At 30.4% G+C, this 23,818-nt stretch overlaps 2 protein-coding genes across 5 annotated transcripts; both read right to left on the bottom strand.

Moving 5' to 3' along the window:
* Positions 1–830: 830 nt before the first annotated feature.
* Positions 831–17,910, bottom strand: LOC130894399 (proton-coupled folate transporter-like). Of its 4 annotated transcripts, XM_057801227.1 has the most exons (10): positions 17,631–17,891; positions 14,186–14,415; positions 11,427–11,523; positions 8,528–8,625; positions 5,873–6,130; positions 5,645–5,819; positions 5,308–5,509; positions 2,599–2,974; positions 1,215–1,455; positions 831–1,000 (listed from the first exon to the last, which is right to left on the bottom strand). In XM_057801227.1, exons 4-10 carry the CDS (start codon positions 8,595–8,597, stop codon positions 898–900), a joined length of 1,425 nt encoding a protein of 474 aa, XP_057657210.1. In that variant the 5' UTR covers positions 8,598–8,625; positions 11,427–11,523; positions 14,186–14,415; positions 17,631–17,891; the 3' UTR covers positions 831–897. The 4 variants fall into 4 exon arrangements, with proteins under 4 accessions (XP_057657210.1, XP_057657211.1, XP_057657212.1 ...); XM_057801228.1 differs by lacking the exon at positions 14,186–14,415 and having other exon boundaries at positions 17,631–17,910; XM_057801229.1 differs by lacking the exon at positions 17,631–17,891 and having other exon boundaries at positions 14,186–14,859.
* A 2,647-nt stretch (positions 17,911–20,557) lies between these two features.
* Positions 20,558–23,031, bottom strand: LOC130894407 (uncharacterized). The gene is made up of 3 exons (XM_057801240.1): positions 22,726–23,031; positions 22,344–22,567; positions 20,558–21,074 (listed from the first exon to the last, which is right to left on the bottom strand). The coding sequence occupies exons 1-3, from the start codon at positions 22,770–22,772 to the stop codon at positions 20,866–20,868; spliced, it is 480 nt and encodes a 159-aa protein (XP_057657223.1). The 5' UTR covers positions 22,773–23,031; the 3' UTR covers positions 20,558–20,865.
* Positions 23,032–23,818: the final 787 nt, after the last annotated feature.

Consider the following 23,818-nt stretch of genomic DNA (forward strand, 5'->3'; position numbering starts at 1 on the left):
GTGCAAATGAAAACGATGAAAAATAGAATTTCCTAATTTATAAATAAAAAATCTTGCCACACTGAATACCAATGCCACATGGCTCCCAATATAATAATAATTGGGATTTGATGATTATAAATTGGTGGCAATAATTTGGAAATTGTAAATTAAACAAAAATATGTGTCAACCATTATTGTTATTTATCTATATACGAAATTTCTCATTTCAAAATTATCTTATCAAAAGCTTTATCAATATCTATATTTCTGATATTATCAGTTTCGTTGTTTCCAAAAACACCTCGTAATGTACACTCTAGAAAATATTTCAAGTGAAGTGCTTCAGATACGAGTTATAACATAACATTTCAAAGATGTTGAATTTACGCCAGAACTAGTAAAAATATTAACGAAATTATTGCGCATGCCCTCTCAACAATTATTGAAAATTTGGGATTTTGTTAGTAGTGGATTCAAAGAAGACGAAGATTTAATCGAAAAGTTACCGTGTTTTGAACATTATAATAAACTTGGTGAAAAAAACATTTCAAATATTAATTAAAGATTCAAGATATATTATTGGTTTTAAGCTTTTATTGTACAGACCATTACTTTGAAAAAAAGAAGTAGAGAAAGTATTGTCACCATACAAAATTATTGTAAAGTGAATTTAAATAACAACAGTTAATAAAGCAATGCAGGGATCTGTATGTATTAATCAAACTTTGTTATACAGTATGTTTTAAAATTATGTGGTGTATTATTAGTAGAATCAAATATCAAGTGTTTTGTAAATTACTTCTGTTAAAATTTAAAAATACATATCAGAAATTGAATAATTTCACAACTTAATTACGCAGGTACTTATATTTTTTTACAAATTATATACATCTGGATTGAAAAAATTAAATTGCGTCACTGTGTTGAATTTTCACTATCTGCTTCATTTTCAATAATAGTGTGTGTTTCGTTTTGCTGGGTACTGGAATTAGATATATTTTCCAATAATATTGCAATCCTGAAATATAAATTACATTTTTTTTTAAATTTGAGCATCCTCTATAAATAAATCCAATTATTGAAATAATCAGTATTTATTACTAAAATAAGTGTAAATGTTTTTTATTTGAATATTCAATTGACTGACTTCTAATGAAATCGTCACTTATTATACACAGTGTTGTTAAAAAAATTTTTAAAAAAATAGATGAACTAGGTAAGTTCGCACTTACAGTACTAAAACAATTGCTGCTCCTATAAGTACTATAGTGAGAATATTAAACAGGGCGGCATCAATATTAATTGTAGCATTATAAATTGCTGTATATAAAGGTGATGCTCCTAATGATATAAGTGCTCCACCTGCGACTGTTATGGAAAATATTTTGCCTGCTTCGTCCACTGAAACTAATCGGGATACTTGAGATCGCAGCATGGGGGCCACCATTCCACCCAAACATTTTGTAACGCCGCCTAAATAACAAATGTTATGTAGTTTCACACGTTATAACCTCCAATTAAAATATTTTATTTTGAATTATATTATTTTCTGCCAAATTTTTTTCTAGAAGTAGGAGAATAGACAAATAATCAAACTGGATTAATAATGTAAAAGTGCCTGGGCAATTATTTGAATTTCTATTCTATTTCGAAAAATAGTTCATTAAAAAACAATATAAAAGAATTGGGGAGAAATTTGAATTATAAACTTATAGAGAGTGCAGAGTTGTCAAATGTAATACGGTTACTAAGATTTTGGGAAAATTCTGAATAATATAAGTCGAAAAACCCATAAAAAAGAATTAGGGGAAAACCGAAAAATTCTTAATTTAGAAATGTAACGATTTTTATTTATACACTAAACGATATGAAAAATTGAGGAAAATGGGAAAATTTTCTATATATAATCTTATAGAGGTTACAATGTTGCCAAACGTAGTTATTTTCCCGACTTTTTGGAAAATGTGAATAATGGAAGTGCGAGAAAAAAAATTGAGGAATCTGGATGAATTGAGTAATTACCAACATAGAGGCATATATAGATTGCAGTGTTGCCAATAGTATTAATTTCTCCAAGATTTTTATGCAATATATAAAAATTCTTCATATAAAACTATATAGAGATTGCAGTGTTGCCAAACCTAGTTATTTTCCCGAATACTTGAATAAACGAACTTTAAAAACAATATGACACAATCATAACAGTAGAATTCCCAATATAGAGTTTGCAGTGTTGCCAAACGAATAAAATTTTCCCAATATTTTAGGAAAGATCTCAATAAAACTTGGGAAACAGTATAAAAGAATAAGTGAACATTTGGGAAAATTTTTTGAACGCTCAAAGGCATTGCAGTATTGCCAAACGTAATATTTTCAATATTCTAGAAACTATGTGAATAATCGCAATAATTGAACAATATAAAATAATGTGGGTCATATAGAGATTGCAGTGTTGCCTAATGCCCCTAATTATCACAAGCTGTCAGGAATATCAAGGAAAAACCAAATAGAACCGTTAGTAGATAACCAAACATGGTTTTTCAACAAAAATGTAAAATAATGAGATTATCAATAAACGTACTGCGATGTTGCCAAACGTAATTACCTCTAACTTACCTATATAAATAAAAATATCACTTGTGGCGAATAATTGCAGGATTACGCAACTCAGAAGGGACGATAATCCTACCAGAGCCAAAACGAATTCTCTGATCTTCAATTTTTTTTGCAAAATGAACGTCCCACACATCGTTCCTATTACCCAACAAGCGTGATAAGCGCTACTGAATAAAGTGTATTTTCTTAAATTCCAATTAAGCTTCCCTCTCAGGAATATAAACTGAATAGAATAATCTCCTCCTGTAGCGAAAGTTATTATTATTATTGAAGCGATACTCAATATAATTAACGCCCTTTTATAGTTTTCTCGTTTCTTAAACGCCGTTCGAATTACATCCGCGATGTAAACTAATCGCACCCTTCGACTTTCTACCTGAAATAAATAAAATTTTAACTCGATACAGTTCATTGCGTAATACGGTGGTTAGGTGCCGAGTAAATAGCGATTTTCCAAATTTTCTGGTAAATCGATTCAATTAAGTCTATAAAGAAGAACAGTCCGTCAATTATTATAAAAAGAAGAATGTTCGATGATAAAAAAGAAGAAAAGTTTATAAAAAGTGGAATATTCGGGAAAAAGAAACAATTTATGGTAAAAGAAGAACAGTTTTAGAAACGAGAATAATTCAAAAAAAAAGAAGAATCTTTAGCAAAATACTCGGAAGTAGAAGAAGAATAGTTAATTCTGATAATCTTTGAGAAATAAGAATATTCGAGAAACGAAGAAGAAAAGTTGTTTGAAGAAATAGTATTTTAGAAAAGAAAAAAAAACATTTTGAAAGACATTCGAGAAAAAAAGAAGAAACTTTATGAAGAAAGGAAGGAGTTAAAAAGAAGAATCGAAGAATATTCGAGAAAAAAAGAACAGTCCATCAAGCATTATGAAGAGAAGAATGTTCGATGATAAAAAAGAAGAAGAATATATAAGAAAAGAAGAACAGTTTAGAAAACGAGAATATTTCAAAAAAAGAAGAAAAATTTATAGAAAGAAGAATCTTTAACAAAATACTCGGAAATAGAAGAAGAGAAGTTCCTTTTAATAATCTTTGAGAAAAAAGAAGAATATTCGAGAAACGAAGAAGAAAAGTTGTTTGGAGGAATAGTGCTTTAGAAAATAGTAGAAATACTTGTTTGTAATTTTGCAGAAAAAAAGGAGAATATGTAAAAAAGTAGATCGTTAAAGAAGAAAAAAAAACATATTTTCTGTAAAAAGACGATTATTTGAGAAAGGAAGAGAAAAAGCTTTTTGAAAGACATTTGAGAGAAAAGAAGAAACTTTCTGACGAAAAGAAGAAAATTCGAGCACATTGAGTTCTATGGGAAGAAGTATGTTGGGAAAATTGAAAAAAGAAGAAGAAAAGGAATGTTTCTTTCTTCATAGAATGTTAGATGATAAAAAAGAAGAAAAGTTTCTTAAAATAATGTTTGAGAAGAAATCAAGAAACGTTCTTAAGAAAAGAAGGAGTTGAAAGGAAGAATCGAAGAAGATTCGAGAAAAGAAGAACAGTTCATAAAGTATTATAAAAAGAATGTTAGGTGATAGAAAAGAAGAATTATATAAAAAGTAAAATATTTGGGAAAAAGAAGAAATTTTCTTAAACGAGAACAATATCCTAGAAAATAGAAAAGTTTCTTGGAAAAATCTTTGAGGAAAAAGAATCAGCTTTCTAATGAAAAGAAGAATATCTGATGTATAAAGAACAGTAAATAAATTTTATAATTAGTATTAACAAGTAGAGTAATCTAGATTAGATGTAGCAAAAATTTTTGGAAAGAAGAATATTTGAAAAAAAGAACCTTTTTGAAAAAAGAAAAATATTCGAGTGAAAAAAATTGTTTGTCTAGTTTTTTGAAAGAAGAATATTCGACAAAATAAACAAACATTTCTAAAATGAAAAACATTGAGAAAATAAGAATATTTGAGAAAAGGAAAAATTTTTGAAAAAATCTTTCAGGAAAAAAGAAGAAACTCTCTAAAGAAGAAGAAAATAAGAACAGTTTTTATGAAAAGAGAGTTATTACGAAGAAAATAAAATTTTTATAAAAAGACAAACATCTAAGAGTCAAAAATCGAAAATTACCTAATAGATTTAACATTTGATATACTAAATATCAACATAATATTTCACATGGTTCCTAATTTCTCTTTAATTATTCAAGTCTGTCAAAAGTACAAAAACAGCCCCTACTTTCAGGTATTTATCATCGCCTATTCAATGTACGTATCCAATATTATAATTGGTCATCATTTTCTCCATAAAATTACAGTTTTCTTTTTCACCACTCGTGTTCATGCAATCCTTGAACGTGATTATATTGTTACTGGCCTGACCTAGAGATGGCGGTAGTTGCTTGAAAAACGTTTCAAGTTTGAAGACGCCACGTTTTATTAGTTTGACAGCCATCAATATTGAAAGTTTTCAGTGAATTTGTAAGCATAGAAAATACTTTTATTTGACTTTAGCCCAACCAATAGTGAACTTGCACTAGATGAGACTGCTTCTTCGTTACCAACAGTAAAATATTGGGTAGGTAAGTTTAGACGAGACCGAAGACCAAAGTAGTAGTCGACCAAAAATAGGTAACGACTCTAGAGGATCCACAAAACGGTACTTGATGAGCTAGCAGACATATTTAGCATCTAGCATCTATATTATACTTTGAAATATATTTATTGTTATTAAAATGGAAGTTGGCAATACTTACTTCTGTTGTAGAATCTTGAGAATTCAATTTCTTACTTTCTAATGATTCAGGTATAAAGAAAAAAACGTATAAACAACTAATTATCATACAACAGCTTCCTATACCAAAAATAGTTTGATAATTTGACGCATAGAATATATAAGAACTCGAAACACTTCCTATAAGCACCCCACAAGCAAGGGCTACTTCGTAGAACACCATTCTGAAAACGAAAAATGTTCACTATAAAATAGCGGATACAGGCCATTGACCACTTGATTATATTTTAAAGAATTGATCCTGGGTGTATAAACATTAGAATTAATCGTACTTATATGATTATATTTTAATTTTTTACCTCATGGCTCTCGTTTCGTCGGTAGATATATCCGAAAGATATGACAAAGTTACAGCGAAATAAGTTGTAGAACTTCCAGTCAACATAGACGGTACTGAAGTAAATAAAACGTACCAAGGTGATAGATATTCAAAAAAACTGAATACGATCATCAATATAGAACCACACGTCATACCTGTACGTGAAAAAATCATCAAAAAACAGTAAATATTAGTTAAATCGTCTCACCAATTAAAGTCATCAGTAATATGGGTTTTCTTCCGTGTTTATCCGACCACGGACCAGCAAACATACAAACGAAAATCGGAAATAATGATTCTACTAATGATTTTATCATTATTATTATATCGGCTGTAGGTTCGACCAATTTTTCTAAATGTTCGGTATCCTGGTTAACGTGGTTACCGAGTTCTGCACATCGCGTTCTATTAAATTCCAATAAGATGTAACATGTTCTATATACAATGAGATTCGTCAAAACTGAACCTGAAATTTATATACTACGACAATTCTATTCAACAACGAATTCTTTAATGTTTTGCATATTTGTATTAATTTTTTATTTTTACCATCTTAGTCTTAATAGGTCAAGAGCCGGTTTTTTTGTAAAAAACGTATTTTTTTGTGTCCCCTAACTGTAAATCCAAGTGGGGGTCATGGGAGGGCGCCTGCGTAAGCCGCCATCTTGTATAAAACACGTTTTATTAAATATCTCGCCAACCGCGCATCGTACGAAAAAAATTGTAGAGATCATTATTGTAGAAAATAATATTTGCCACCTTTTTTATTTGAAACTTTTTTTTGTATAACGCATAGGTTTTTAATTATAGGGCTCTAAACTTTTTTCAATATGGTTTTTGCTAAGTATTTAGTTAATAGTCAATGACAAATTGAAAATGGTGGTAACTGAATTGTAGAGCATAAAATTTTCTATAAATTTCATTGGAAACTTTTTCCCGTAGCATTTATAGTTTAGGAGCTATTACGCTGTAAATGAGATTTTAACGACGAACGTGACGAAATTGACTTTAGACGAAAAGTTTGGAACTCTATAATTAAAGACCTATGCGTTATACAAAAAAAAGTTCCTTTCTATAATTTTTGTCGTACGATGGGCGGTTCGCGAGATATTTAAAAAAACGTGTTTTTCAAGATGGCGGCTGAAGTGAAGCCCCCCCATGACGCCCACTTGGATTTATATTCAGGGGACACCCTTTTTGGACTATAATACGCGCCCAAATTAATTCTATTCAGTTCAAATCCTAACTGAAATACGACAAACATAATACCATGTTCTTTAATAACATTAGTAATCATTTCTACGTGATTCATCTTAATAAAAAACTAGTTCTAACAAGACTCTATCACCAAATCTTTTTCAGTCGAGTCGTAGACCGTTTCTTACAGTAAATTAATGTTTTCTGGACCAGCCACAATTTTGAATTGTTAAAAATAGAATATACCGTAAGTAACTTCCATTTTGTTTTTGATTTTGCCTTTTTGACTGAATGGTCGTTCGAGATCTACGTGAATGATTCCAGAAATATCTGGCTTGACATAGAGATGGCGGTAGTTGTTTGAAAAATACTATACAGCATATGTTTCGAGTTTGAAGACGCCACGTTGTTTAATATTTGTTTGGCAGCCATCTTAATTGAACGTTTTCAATGAATTTGTAAACATGGACTAACCAATATAAAAGCTGAACTAGATTCTACCCTAGGTGAGATTTCTTTTACGTTATCAACAGTAAAATATTGGTAGGGAAGTTTAGACGAGACTGTACGTCTTGGGAAGACCAGCAGCGCAGTGGTCGACCAAATGAGGTGACGATTCCAGAAATGTTGAAGATGATGGATGATCGTCGACTAAAAATGCGCGATCTAGCAGACATGTCAGAAAGTGCTGAACTGTAAGTTTGGTAATGAGAAAGCTTTCACGAGATGAGCGCCGCGTTTGCTCACAATGGAACAAAAACAACGTCGTGAGAAGTCGTTCCAATTAAGGCAAAAACTGTTCCATCTGCAGGCAATGTTATGGCGTCGGTTTTTTTGGGATAATTTTCATTGACTATCTTGAAAAATAAAAAACTATCAACGGTGAGTATCATCCGAACTTATTACAACGTTTGAGCGAAGAAATCGAGTAAAAACGACCGCATTTGGCTAAGAAGAAAATGTTGTTTCATCAAAACAATCCACCAGCTCACACATCCGTTTTTGCAATGGCCAAAATAAATTAAAGTTTGAAGACCTATCTCATGCACCATATTCGCCAGATTTAGCCCCCACAGATTATTTGCTGTTGGCGCATTTAAAAAAATGGCTGTTTTGAGCATTTTGACGATTGCTTAAAGCTTGTTGAGACTTGTCACTGATGCGTACATAAAAATTTTAGCGAACGCACTCTATACACTATATGAAAAAACGAAAAACTTATCGACCATTGTATTGGTAAATAATGTATATTCCTCGGAATTTTTCGCACTTGTTGAGAGTTCTCACCCCTTCGAACCACCGCGGTGTTCGGTTCACGGTTACGCTGCGAGTAAGGACGCATCTTGACGCAATAGTATCAAATATCGTTATGGTGCGTTCCCACGGGGCGTGATTCAATTTTTCGCAAATTTAACCACAAATCCTTGAACAAGGTACACATTTAAGAGAAGCAAACCGATTTGTGTCGAATAGTCTAGTCAATAATCATCGTAAATATGTAGTAGGAGGCGGTTCGATTAACCTCGATAAACTTCGCTATTAGTGTAATTAATGCTTAAGACAATGAGAAATTAGTTAATTCTAAACATTTTTAGTTAAGTTAGATTAAAAATCAATTAAATTAACTGTAGATTTTGATAAATTTAAATTGGAAGCGAATACTTACTCGTAAGTAAAAAATTAACAAAACAAAAAAATAACGGTATCTCTACTGTTATTTTCTTGAACAACGCCATCTTCTCCTTCAGTTTTAAGTTGTAATACCTGCAAAATTCACCTGATATATCTCACGTGTCTCTCGCGTCTAATTAAACGTTAAATTACCAATTAATTAACGATAAGCAATTTGTTTTTAATAAATTATTATTGAGATGTATTTTTTCTTCTTTCAAGACGGACACTTGATAAGGATTATCATTGGTTATCAACTTAATAATCGATAATAAGAATTTGGTTTTCTATTTGAAAAAAAAATCAATTGTTTACCACGTGGAGCAACGAGATTATAAAATTCCAATAATTGTCTTGTCAAAAATACGATTTTAAGTATTTACATTAAATTATAAAGTCTAAGATGTTTATTTTCAACAGTTTAGTTTAGTTCCAACGTGTGCAAACTATTGTGAATTAGGTTAAGTTAGATTAGGTAAGGTTAGGTTAGGTTATGTATCATATAAAGTATAAAAATTTACAGTTTACACGATCAATACGTCTCTAAATCGAATAGCCGCGTACTTAACAATAATACGACGAAGGAAGAACTAAAATCCCTGCTCCCTGAAGGTCCAGACTAACAGATCGGCTGTGCAAACAAAACAGCTGAACTGCATAGATTATGTATGGTAAACGAAAGCCGATCACAGAACTACTCTAAACCACCAGAACGCAAGTTGGAAGGAGCTTGTCAACCCTGATAAGCAAACTGGGGAATCGATCCTCATCAGATCTCAAAGATGCCCGAACGACAGGTCGAAACGATGTCGTCCTTTTCCCGATATGTACTAACCTGATTAGCTATTCTGAGACTCCTATCTTCACTCTGGAGAAACTCATTGAGATCTACGGCTAATGGTCAAAGTAGAGCCGGAGATTTTCCTCGATTTAAACAACAAGTTCTTTACAACAGCCATTAATAAGGATCGATCAACAATCGAAGCAATCCAAAAGGTATTCGATACCTTCTTGGAACCGGACAGGAACCTGGGGAATCGGTTATAAGAGAACGACTGGTTCGGACGAACGTGAATAGCTATAATGAGACTCCAACTGCTCCTATCTTCACTCTGGAGGAACTCATGGAGGCATTAAACGCGACGGAGGCACTAGAACCAGACGAGGTCTATCTACGACTAATCCTCAAACTGAGATCGGAGATTTTCCTCGATTTAAACAACAGGTTCTTGATAACAGGCATTAATAAGGATCGATCAACAATCGAAGCAATCCAAAAGGTATTCGATACCTTCTTGGAACTGGAAAGGAACCTGGGGAATCAGTTATAAGAGAACGACGGTCGGGACGAACGTGACTAGTTATAATGAGACTCCAACTGATCCCATCTTCACTATGGAGGAACTCATGGAGGCATTAAATGCGATGAAGGCACTAGAACCAGACGGGGTCTATCTACGATTAATCCTCAAACAGAGATCGGAGATTTTCCTCGATTTAAACAACAGGTTCTTGATAACAGCTACCTTCAGCGACTAGTGGAAGGCTATTTCTCATTCCTAAAGGTAAAGGCGACATGAACCTCCGAGATTACTGAATACGAAATGTAAACTATTTGAACCTTTATTAAGACTAACATATGGGAAACAAGAGGCGGCCTTTAATAAGGGTGGATCAACAATCCAAGCAATCCAAAAGGTGTTCTATACCTCCATAGCACTGGACATTACCACTCGGTGCGACTAATCGTGATGTTAACAACACTAGACATAACGCCTCAGACATCTTCGAGACGTTTGAAGACAGATTCAGGATTCCAGATTATTTGATCAACTTGATGGAGAATTATTTGACAAACGAGACGACTGAAGGGTAGGTTACTATATAAATTACCGCAAGAATGCTCAAGAATCAATATTGGGAACGAATCTATGTTCTATCACGTGATAGTTGTGATAAACCGAAGATTTTCCATCACCATCATCCATCCACAGGGATAAAGAAACCATCGGCATAGGGTAGATTTTCAAATAGAGTATAATTTAGTATAAAATAAACAATATTAGTATATTGAATACTTTTATTTAAATATTTTTACATTATCAAACGTTCGAAATAACGCAAAATTTTCATCCAATACATTTCTAATATAAAACAAACCGTAGCAACAGTCAATCCAATCAATAACACTCCGAAAGTGGAATAAAAGTGAGTTATATTCAATACCTTAACTAAGGGTAGTGCTTTTTTAAAATTATATAGACTATACCGTCGTATAAGTCCGAATTGTTTCACGTACAATAAAAAAAAATCAAATTTCGGTAAAAGAAAAGTATGATGTTGAAATATTAAAACGTTGTGACCTGGTACGGCGACTTCGTTTAAGATCGTGTAGAAAGTTGTACCGATCGTTTTTTCGAGCACCCGCATGCAATCGATAGCTAATTTTTCGGACAGTAGATATCCGTATGATTTATTGCGCCTCATAATTATTTCGGCCATCGTTTCGTAATCTTTCACCGCTAGATATTTTTCTTGCATGTCGTAAACCGATAAAAAACTACTCGTACTATAAAAATCCAACATAATAATTTTCAAATCGCTATTTTTCAAATCTTTGATTGTTTTAAAAGACGAAGCGTATTTGGGTTCTAGTAAACTATGTAAAATTGACGTTTGCATGTAAACTAATATTATTATAGCACTTACGGTCCATAGCAACAATAAAAATCGTAATTTTTTCGTTGTTTTATATTTCATCGGTTGATTTAATAATATACCCCAAAGTAATAATATTCCGTTTTTCGTATAAGATATTTTTAATATTATCAATAGACTGATAATAGTACCTAGAAGGACTAATAATAATGATGGTTCGAATATTTTTAACATACTTATGTAAAGTGGAAGGATTTCTGGTTTTGGTACCATGATAACTCTATTAGCAAATTCCACTGGATACGAAAAGTCCACTTTATCGTAATATAACAACTGAAAAAAAAATCCATTTTGAAATCTCTATTTAAATATACGAAGTTTTTATTTTTTTCAACCTCCCACCGCTTCGACATTCAAGCGTCAGTCGGCGTTGTGCTACAACCACGTAAACATGTCCGCCATTATTGAGACTCACGACAAGTGTGAATTACAAAGTGTGTTTGGGGAAAAACGTCATGAGGGATGGTGTCGAAAGTTTAAAGATGGTAATAATAATAAAAGGGGACAAGGACGCAAATTAATGGTACCGCAGATTTACTATTATTGCTTTATCTACAGAAGTTTCAAGGTTTGTTTTGTACTCAACTTGTCTTTTATTTATAACCTAGGAGGTTGAAAAAAAAACTTTGTTTATAAAGGGATAAGCGACAGAAAACGAGTTTTTTCAAGTAAATTTCTAGTTTACAAAAATACAGTGCTAGGAGGAAACTTATGAGAAAAATTTTCTCATACGATTCCTCATTTCTGAGTTATAGGCCTTTAAAGTTACGAAATCACAACTTGACATCTAAGTAGTTTTGTTTTTTTTGCTTCATTTATTTAATAACTTATGTTGCTAATTGCTTAAAACAGCGCACGTGTCAGAACTAGAAATTTCCTTCTAAAAAATGAGCAACGTTCTGGTCGGTTTACTGAAGTTGATGATGACCAAATCAAAGACATAATTGACGAGGATTGTCATATGACTGTTCGAGAGGTTGCAAAGAGGCATACAATAATTGAAAAACACTTAAAACGTCTTGGGATAGTTAAGAAGTTTGCTATTTGGATACCTCACAAATTGAAAGAATCATCACTGATTGAACATGTACAGTAGCAGCTCAAAAACGATCAAGGAGCAAACACGATGAACCAGCACAAGATAAGAACTTGTATTAGAACTAACTAACAAGAGCTGAGTTTTCGATAATGAAAAATAATTTGAACTTGAAGATCTTTCGCTACAATTAAAAAATAGGTTTTCGGAAAATTTAGAAGATAAGAACTCGGAGAGAGCTCACAAGATGTCTGGGTTATGAATATGATGTCTAACTAGGTCATTTTCCAAAATCTATACATCAGAGTACAGCATTATTGTATTTAATTTTTCAAAATAAATCAATATAATATTGTTGCAGTCCCAAAATAATGTCGCATCACTTTTTTGGTGTTTTTCCTGTCAACAATCTTTCTAATTGATGGGATGACACTTTCTTGGTCATCATAGTGAAGCTCTAAACAAATTTATTTTTGAAGAAATGCCAAATGAATAGAGAAACAGGCATATTTGACGTTATTAATCTGAGAAAAGTCTATTTTGATCAAGCTAACATTGGAAAAGCCTTTTTGGGACAGAATTAGACCCAAAAAATTTTATTTTTGTCAAAACAAAACAAAACAAAAAATTACTTTTAGTAAAACTATAATCCGACCAAATTTATTTCAGAAAATTCATTTTTTCAGTCTGGAAAATGATTTCGTCTAGAAAATTTAATTTTTTACCCAAAATAATCAAGAATAGCCTTTTTTATCAAAATTAACATGAAAATTTTCGTCAAAATTAAATTCAGAAGAGCCAATTTTGAGAAAAACTATATTTCGATCAAATTTTTTTCAGGATATCAATTTTTTTCCAGTCACAGAAATTTCGTCTCGAAAAAATTCAATTTTTTAACCAAATTTATCAAGAAAATGCCAATTTTGACCATAAGGGCTCATTTTAATCAAGTTAACTTCGAAACCCCCTTTTTTTCAAAAATATTTAACCCGAAAAATCAATTTGTGTCAAAATCTAATTCAGAAAAGCCAACATCTGACCAATTACTTTCAGAAAAACTAGTCAGACCCTATTTTTTTTCAGAAAATTAATTTTTAGAATTTCTAAAATAATTTCGTCTTGAAAATTTCATTTTTTACACAAAATGATCAAGAAAACGCCCAGATTTTGAAGGACTCTTTTACACTCCAGCATTAGAGCTTCCCTTTTCAGCCGTTATAGCTTGTATGGCAGCTTTGCTGTGTGTGCAGATCGAAACTACTGCGTTCCTAAGGCGTGGATTGTGTTTTCGAAAAAGTTTCGCATATTTTGGAGTGTCCCCCGCAGAAACCTGCGCCAGCCAAAAGACATTCCTCCTAGAACCGTCTGTGTACCTGGTGGTTTCATTATTCAATATAGGGGGCTTGGAATCACCATTCCACAACTCACGATCAGTGATGTGTGTTTCCAAATCCTTATTATCAACGATCGAAGGCGTAATTTGATCGCTGTGAATGTTCAGCCTGTAGATCCAGAGTTGGAAGGTCTAGTAAGACCTCAAAGGGCCTAGTTGGGGCCGTACGCATGGATCCTGTTATACTGGGGCACGCAAGACGTTGGACTCTTTCCAATCGGGCTTTTGTTTCCGCTTTTTTCGTGCAGGGCTACCAAACGAAGGCCCCATAAGTGTTTGACTTCCATGACTGTATAAAATCGTTTGGTAGTCAAAGATTGTCCAATAATGAAGAGGAGCTTGACGATATTATATAAAGGGTATTGAACTTATTGAACATTGTTGTGGGAAAAGTGTATGCAGCTAAAAGGAGATTACGTTTTTTCCAAAATTTATGTGTTTTCTTTGTTGTGCCAGGTGATATGTATGTAGCAACTGTAGCGACTGTAACTTATTGTAAATCTTACCTGAAAAATCCTTAAGACGAGTACATCTCCTTTATTTTTTTGTATTAATTGAGCAGATTCGTTATAATCGTTTGTAATTATACGTTCCATAGAGGCATTTATATGAGAAATAAACATTTTGAATACGATCCACTCTAAACCTGTCCACTGGTTGTTGTAATAAGCCGTGTAAGGTATCGCCGCTTGTGAGACAGCCTGTATACTATGTTTATGTAAATTTTTAATTTTATCTAAAAACATGTTTTCACAAAATTTCTCGGTGATTTTTGTTATTTTATTTGAAAAACCGTTGAATGTATACAAATCGTTATTGAGAATTGACAAAACGACAAAATTAATAATTTTTCTATTCCAAATAGATGACAGTAATTTTCTATTTATTTTAATTTGATGATTCAAAAAGAAATAAAATTTCGTTCTACTATCCCATATAGAAGATTCTGATATAATTATCAAAACTTGTTTCAAATCTTGTATAGAATTCGCGAAGACGAAAATATTTTTCATATCGGTTAAAAATTTGTTGTCGCCAAAATATTTTACATCAGAAAATATGACAGATTTCGAATTAGGATTCAATTTTATCAATAAATTTATTATTTCTCTAAATTGCACTGTTTCGTTGGTGTTTATGTAGAGGCACTTTTCTTGTAAAATAAAATCACATTCCAGGAAACTTTCTTTCACTTTACCCAATATTCGAGACGTCTGATGTATATCATTTAGAAAACTTGTAGTTTTCGATAAATTTAATATAAATAATAACAAATATACAATAGAAATACGCATTTCGATACGTACCAACCACATTATTGAATCGAATCTCAAAAAACGTAATAAAACGGCAATAAACAGCAATTATCTGTATAATATATAATAATCCTAATTGTATTTTGTTGTAATCCTTTCGTATATGAATAAATATTTAATAAGAGACCAAATTAGTAAAAAGGCACATAATGGTTATTAGTAATCGATAAAAATTCGTTATCATAGATTTAGGAAACGATATTATCTAATAAAAAACACTTTGGATATCCTTAAGAAAATAAAAATGATCCAACTTGATTATTTTTTACTCGTTCTTTAATACAAGTTTCGAGATATGGCAACACTGATATGAATATGTTAAATCTGACATTGTCATCATGACATTTGACGTTCGTCGTAGCAGTTTCATACTCTCCATAATTTTAGAGCATTTTTTGATGCGTTGAATCCATTTTTAGAAGGTGCCGAGACCAAATCTAGTCGAGGAATTTGTTATAAACAATTCAATTGTTTATGAAGCTATAACTTTTGAACAAAGAAAGATATGTCAAAAAGTTTCAAATAAAAAAGATTGATTTTAAAAAGATCTACAAAAAAGGTCTCTGCGGTTTTTCACAAAAAATGAATATTTAAAAAGTTATTGTCAATATAATGCTAAATTGACGTTTTGTCACACTTAATCGGTCATTACTTGGTTCCTACATGACTTAGAAAGATTTAAAGCAGTTTGGTGCCGAGACCAAATCTAGTCGAGGAATTTGTTATAAACAATTCAATTGTTTATGAAGCTATAACTTTTGAACAAAGAAAGATATGTCAAAAAGTTTCAAATAAAAAAGATTGATTTTAAAAAGATCTACAAAAAAGGTCTCTGCGGTTTTTCACAAAAAATGAATATTTAAAAAGTTATTGTCAATATAATGCTAAATTGACGTTTTGTCACACTTAATCGGTCATTACTTGGTTCCTACATGACTTAGAAAGATTTAAAGCAGTTTGGTGCCGAGACCAAATATAGTCGAGGAATTTGTTATAAACAATTCAATTGTTTATGAAGCTATAACTTTTGAACAAAGAAAGATATGTCAAAAAGTTTCAAATAAAAAAGATTAATTTTAAAAAGATCTACAAAAAAGGTCTCTGCGGTTTTTCACAAAAAATGAATATTTAAAAAGTTATTGTCAATATAATGCTAAATTGACGTTTTGTCACACTTAATCGGTCATTACTTGGTTCCTACATGACTTAGAAAGATTTAAAGCAGTTTGGTGCCGAGACCAAATCTAGTCGAGGAATTTGTTATAAACAATTCAATTGTTTATGAAGCTATAACTTTTGAACAAAGAAAGATATGTCAAAAAGTTTCAAATAAAAAAGATTGATTTTAAAAAGATCTACAAAAAAGGTCTCTGCGGTTTTTCACAAAAAATGAATATTTAAAAAGTTATTGTCAATATAATGCTAAATTGACGTTTTGTCACACTTAATCGGTCATTACTTGGTTCCTACATGACTTAGAAAGATTTAAAGCAGTTTGGTGCCGAGACCAAATATAGTCGAGGAATTTGTTATAAACAATTGTTTATGAAGCTATAACTTTTGAACAAAGAAAGATATATCAAAAAGTTTCAAATAAAAAAGATTAATTTTAAAAAGATCTACAAAAAAGGTCTCTGCGGTTTTTCACAAAAAATGAATATTTAAAAAGTTATTGTCAATATAATGCTAAATTGACGTTTTGTCACACTTAATCGGTCATTACTTGGTTCCTACATGACTTAGAAAGATTTAAAGCAGCTCACTGCTGGGTTCTGTAGAAGTTTCATATACCTCTCAGTTTTAGAGCGTTTTTTGATGCGTGGAATCTATTTTTTGAAGGTGCCGAAACCAAATTTAGGTCTACAAAAAAGGTATCCACGGTTTTTTACAAAAAATCAATATTCAAAAAATTTTCTTCAACATAAATGCAAAATTGACGTTTTTTCACACTTTATCAGTCATTACTTGGTTCCTACATGACGTAGAAAGATTTAAAGGAGCTCATTCTAAACGTTAAACGCTCTAAAGTTTAAGCTTCTAAATAATATGTGGTAGAACATTTAAATATGATCCCTAAAAATGGTAAAGAAGTTTGAATGTACAAAGTTTTATGAAAAAAAGCACCGTAATTTGTTTAAAAGTGTTTTAAGGGTATATAAATTTAAATAAATAAGGAATACCTTATATTAGCTTAAAGTGCTTATCAGTACGAACATTTTGACCATTTCCAATTATGTTTTCGACCCTTAATCTCAAAGTTATGCAGGTTTTAAACTGCGCGATCAGATGCTTAAACACTTCTTTACAGTATGTTAAGTTTTTATCGTTTCAAAAATATATTAATATTAAAATATATTTATTATTTCATTGTTTTATTGCACCCCCTAGCTGCCGTACAAATTGTTATTATGATAATAATGAGATTGTAGAATGCTTCAGTCATATTGGCATTTTTTTATGAAATAAATATGTTTTTCTCCAAAATTTTCGTCTTTCATTTGTTGGGTCAAGTACTTATGGGATGAACCTCGTACATATACAAAATAATATTCAGGTTAATAAACTCGACATAATTTAATTAACATACGACTACAGCAACAACAAGAGTTGAAATAACCAAACTTTTTATATTTACTTTGGTTAGTAAATGAATCCTTTCATTACATGATCGCACTGTAATTATTGAACAATAAAAAACTGAAACAATTCACTAAAGTCCACGTTTTCACAATATACATTTCACGTAAACTTTATTATAGGTTATAATTAAATTATTCTAAGAATATAATAAAAACACGCATTTCTGCTTTAACTGTGATTAATATCGTGATTTAGTAGTTATTTAGTGTATTACCGCATTTTTCAATTATAGTTATCCTGAATAATACATTTTATACTAATTGTCTAGTGGTATTAGAATATAATTGAATTATTGATCATAATTCTTCTCCAGCAGATGTCACTACATATTTTCATACTTATAAAAGATTATAACGAACTTTATTTAAATAAAAAAATATATTTACGGAATAATTCATTATATAAATATTTACTTTATTCAATTACATTCATTACTTATATAATATATTATAAATAATGTTATCATATAATTTTTATTTAAGCGACGTTCCTGCCACCTAGTTTTGGCGAGCTGATACCTTATTGCATTTATTTATTTTGTTTCCATAGAAATATAGTATACTTAAAAATCAAATGGATGTCACTATAATAATTAACACGAAAATATACTATACAATAATTTACATATAAAAATAACTATCTAATTAAATAAATTATTTAATTTCCTTTATTATTTAACTTCATTTTCACTTATTCCATTATTTTTATAGAGTAAATGTTGTAGCAATATTAACGCTATCTAGTTTTTAGTAGTCGACATATAATTACGTATATTCGTTTATTCATGAGGATATAGTAGTTAAACATAATTGAAGATGTCACTTTGTTATTCTCAAATATTTATGAGAAACTTCTTATTGATATAATGAGTGAATTATTTATAATATTAATTAAATCAAATTAAAAGTAAAATAATATATTTATCGATAAACATATATTATGTTTAGAGCTACTACTGCCATCTTGTTTTTAGATGCTGTTACACCATTACGTGTTTACTGTTTAATTGTGACATTAATATAGTGAATGCTACTCGCAATAGATGTCACTTTAATAACGAATTGTATTATTTAAAATATTTATAATAAACATAATATATGATTGATTTGAATAAATAACAAATAAAGTTGATTATTTTTAGCAGATAATATAATTATTGTAAATACTTGAAACTTAGAGGATTTATTTGAATAAATTTAAAACAAACCAAAGTAGTATATCCAATTTACCGAAGATGTCGTTTTTAAAGAACTTTTAATTTATAGTTTCCTCTTTAATATTGTGATTATCATACTTCAAGATGTTTCTTTTATAGAAAATCTTACCTTGAGTCTATACATTGTGAGTGAACAATAAAAAACGAAATTTATTAGTGAAAAAAAACTAGTTAGTCCTAAAAATAATAAGTTTTCTACAACATTTTTAAACGTAGGAAAATGTTTATGTTACTAATCAAGCTTCACGAAACGTTGTGGCTATATTTACGTATCTACTGCCACCTTCATGGACCCACGTTTTAAATGATGCTTTTTTAGTTCTGCAGAAAACCAGATAATTTTAGATATAATATTACAACTTAGTAGCGAATTAGAAATAATTCCAGTTTCTGAGAATAGAACTGCGTCATTAGGAAAAAAGAAAAGCGGACTTTCATAAATTTTTAAATCTATGAAAACTGTTGAAGGTTGTAATGCTGTGAGTTTAAATGAAAAAATTAAAAATGAAATCGAACAATATATGAATATACCAGTCATTGGCGTTGAAGAAGATCCACTGATATGGTGGAAATATAATGCACATGTATTTCCTTTTCTTTCCCAATGTGCAAAAAAGTTTCTCTGTATTCAAGCTTCCAGTGTTCCATCTGAGCGACTATTTAGCAAAGGAGGCCAAATAGTAACTGACCTAAGAGCGTCACTAACTGGAGATCATATTGACCAGCTTGTTTTTTTAACTATGAATAAGACGTTTGTTAACATTCCTAAAAATTTATAATAAACATCTTTCAAGATAATAATTTTTTGTTTTGCTTTTAGTTGCAAGCCTAAAGAGTTTATTTTGTAACAAGCCCATTAAGAGCTAGGGATAAATTATCACTTTTAATTAATAATATACAAAAGAGATTTTTGTTTAAGGTGGAGCTTGTAGACAACATCCTGTGAAAATTTGGTTTTATAAAATACAATGATTGTTGCCTATTTTCACTCTCAAAAATGCATAATGGTTTTGGTACAGTTTAATTGAATTTAAAAAAGAGTTTTTAAGTGGTTTTATTACAAAGTAAAAGACTGAAATAGTTATTTGTATGCTTAGCCCGTGAAATACCTTTTTAACGTACCGAAAAAACGGTCGAGACAAGATCTTGAGGTCATTAAAAAGTTTCGCGGCTATGGCATACACACTATTTTTCGTACAATCGTTGAAATAATCAAATAATGTAATAATCTAACGAATAAAAAATTTATTTTCTGAATAATTATTTCAACTTAATTCAATATCAGAATCTTACTTCCAAATATCTTCTGGAGGTTCATTATTTGGTTTGTTTTTATTGGGAATCAAACTATAATGTCTTCTATATGTTCCTAGAGGTATATTCGCTCTTTATCTTGTTTTTTTTTTTTGTAGGAATATTAAACCACAATCGTTCTTTTGAAGCTTTATTTCCGATTTTCGAATAATCGAAAATTGATTATAATTTAAAAATCAGAACCGGAAGTTGACCAATAAAAAAAATACGAATAAAAACAAATAAAAAAAGTACGAATTTTCGACATCTAGGAACTCGATAAATGGATTCCGTGACATCGAAAACGTCAAATTAGCGTGTTATCAAGTCGCGAAAATACAGAAGTGAGTCCAAATAGTTTATAAGATAAAGGATGTGAATAAAGGTAGGAATTAGGAGTTAATAAGAATGTATTCAGTTAACAAGTTTTTATTCTCATTTCAATCACATTTTGTAGTATATTGTTGAAAATTCACAAAAAACCAAAAAACTCAACAAATTTCACAAAACAATATCAATTTTACAATCTCTAACCTAAGTTGAAGTCTCACTTCCTGGGGAGATTGACCAATAAAATTTTTCACCAGATTTGAATACCCTAATGCATTTTTAAGGTGAATTCACCAGTCATCTTCAACAAATCACCATTAACAGGCATTAACTGCACAGAATCAATTCACTGTCAAACATTTTTCATCTTCATGATTTGTTAAAAAAATGTTCAACTGGGAAGTTCAATCACTGGTCTCAATGACTGCTCCAATGATTTCTCATAGAAATTAGTCAACATTTGTTCTGTAGGCGACATTGGGAACTCATCTTCTGGTGTCGAAGGTAAACTATGATCTCTAGTAACTATTGCGCATGTGCATCCCGTTTGGTACGTTGATTTAGATATACCACAATAAGCTGCTAATTTTTCGCTATTGTCTACCTGCAACAATAAAACAAATTATTAGTTTAAATATACGTAAATATCCTAGTTGCAAATTATATAAATGAACATCAGATAAATTATTAAAATATTTTAGCAGCATTATCGCCATCTAGTTGCCAGAAGCTGATACATATGCGAATACTTAGATATGTAGTACTCTACATTTGTGATAGATGTCACTCAAAAAATATTGACATTCAGAGAATTAATTAATAATATTATGATTCAACTTTTATTTATTCATTACCTAATTTCTGTAGGATATATGTTTTAGCATTATCACCATCTAGTTGTTAGAAGTTAGTACTTTACATTTATTAACACTATTAACTTTAAATAGAAATGTACTACTCACGATTTGTGGTAGATGTCGCTTTAATAGCTAACTCCAAATGATATTTGAAAAAATAAACGAAATTATATTGAAGAAATACTTGAATTGAAAGAATTTATTTATTATATCATAACTTAAACTTAATTTGTTTTATATCCTATAATTTCTAAAGGATATATATTTTAAAAGCATTATCGCCATCTAGTTGCTAAAGCTAATATTTAAGCAGACATTTTCATCTATTTACTCTACTATAAAAAATAAATATATCGAAAAAATTAATAGATTAAATTATAATTTAAACTCAATTTTTCATTCTTTCAGAATTTCTATAGATTATAAAATTAAACATAAGCGGCACCTAGTGTTCAAAAGCTGATACACAAACGTCAATTTTTATTTGTTATGATAGTAAATACCATTCAAAGTAGATGTAAATAGAATAATGAAAGTCAGATCATCTATTATTACAAGTAACAAATTAATTAATAGTTTAATAAGGCTGAAAAATAGATGGAAATTTTACTTTTATATGTAGTAAAAGATTAGTACGAGACATGAAATAAAAAGAAGACTATGTTAAAAAGAATTGATTCAATGATTCAAATAGATACTAATTCAATTGACAAAAAATCAATATATTGAAACATTTAATCAATTAAATTTTATTATTAAACAATTTGGTTATGTACTGCCATCTAGTAAAAGTAAATTATGATAGATGTCACTTTGATAAAGAAATCTAGATTATTCTATATTTGAATAAAGAAAATTATTTATATTTAATGAATTAATCAATTATATTAAGAAATAATAATAATTTTATAATCTTAGTAAAAATATTTCGTAATTTTTTTAATGGATATTATACAGGGACGTACCATTGAAGAAATATTGGGATAAAAAAAAAATAATAATTAATAAAAACCTACCTGTATAACTGGTATATAATTCTCGTAGCAAAATGCTTGTAGTAAAACAGTTTGCATATGAGCGCTGGCATCTCCTGGTCTAGCTTGTGGTAGTAAACAAAATATAACATCTTCAGGTGATTTTTGAAGGTGATCTATAGTGGGTAGTAGCCCACAGATGAGTCGTCTGTTGATCTTAGCGTGGGTCAGGGTAGCATGCAAAGCACGACTTAAATTTGATCTATAACAAATACGTACATTAAAAATCAATTAACTAATTAAAAAGACAATTTTTTTAATGATAGAATTAAGCTAACGATGTAAATGACTAAATGGGAAAATAATGGGATAATTACTATGATGAAATTAACTTGAATTCCAATAAAAATTTCTATTTACCTGTTGAACATTTCGGAATTTTGTTTTTGCTCTGTTTCCACGCACATTTTTAAATAATCGGATTTAATTGATTTATACAATTTGCGAGATTTTATAACGAACGAAATTATAACTACACTTCACTGTAATCCAATTTAGTTTCGGCTGATGTTTATTACGAACAACGTTGTGTAATATGATGTCACAAAATAAAACTAGTTATCTCACAAAAACTGATTAAATATCACTGTACACTCGAGTACGATACTATTTTAACGAATATGACGCTAAGAGAGACTGAAATGCTTTTATAATGGCCACAGTATTGAACTGGTATGGGGAGTGGGGATCTACGTGAAACAATCGCTTCGAGGAATACCCAACGACGAAGTCCGTTTCCACCGTTGGTTAAATATGTTTTATGGGAATTTCGTTTATGATTGTGTTTTTATATTTTATGTTTTTAAAAAGATAAATAAATTGAAAAAAAAAAGATTTTTAGAATGGTAAAGTCGTGTTTCTAAATATTATAGTGGATTTTAGGGGTGAAATATGTGTAGTGGCTCAAAACATTCTTATTCTTTCAAGAGTTATAAGCGAAGCTAAAGCTTTTGTTACAGAGCCTCCAAAAAATCCGACACCTCTGAATTCCGGAATGATTTATTGTGGAAATGCTAATGAAAGTTTCAACCTATCAACATAACCTAATCTCACCAAACCTAACCTAACATAATCTGACCTAACGTTAGGTTACCTAATCTAACCTAACCTTGTCATGGTGCACTTTGAGTGTAAAAAGTTCGAAAATCGTGAATTTTTTACAGCCAAAATTATCTAAAAAAATTTTCTTCGCATGAGGTTTATTTTAGTTTTATTTTATTACTGTTTTCTTTCTTATGGGGGGTTTCACCCCCTCGCTAAAAAATCTTTTTTTTTTAATTTGAAGTGATAAAATATTCATTTGAAACGAAGTATTGAACGCCATCTGTTCAATAAAGCGAATTTTGAACTAACGTTTGATTATAACTTTAAGTATCGATATCTCGAAAATTAAGTGAGATATAAAAAAATTTCATTCTTCTTTTTCGTTTTATTTTGGCCTAATTAAGCCAAA

Source organism: Diorhabda carinulata, chromosome 5, assembly GCF_026250575.1.
Source record: "Diorhabda carinulata isolate Delta chromosome 5, icDioCari1.1, whole genome shotgun sequence".
NCBI classification, from domain to species: domain Eukaryota; kingdom Metazoa; phylum Arthropoda; class Insecta; order Coleoptera; family Chrysomelidae; genus Diorhabda; species Diorhabda carinulata.

Bases quoted from the DNA above. Each gene is read 5' to 3' on its own strand.
- LOC130894399 (XM_057801228.1), bottom strand. From the start codon at position 8,597: ATGGCGTTGTTCAAGAAAATAACAGTAGAGATACCGTTATTTTTTTGT. The intron at 5,510-5,644 runs GTAAAAAATTAA...TTTCGTTTTCAG, and splicing joins GACGAAACGAGAGCCATGAG to AATGGTGTTCTACGAAGTAG. The intron at 1,001-1,214 runs GTAAGTGCGAAC...TTTATATTTCAG, and splicing joins GCAGCAATTGTTTTAGTACT to GATTGCAATATTATTGGAAA.
- LOC130894407 (XM_057801240.1), bottom strand. From the start codon at position 22,772: ATGTGCGTGGAAACAGAGCAAAAACAAAATTCCGAAATGTTCAACAG. The intron at 22,568-22,725 runs GTAAATAGAAAT...TATTTGTTATAG, and splicing joins AATTCCGAAATGTTCAACAG to ATCAAATTTAAGTCGTGCTT. The intron at 21,075-22,343 runs GTTTTTATTAAT...TGTTGCAGGTAG, and splicing joins TATACCAGTTATACAGGTAG to ACAATAGCGAAAAATTAGCA.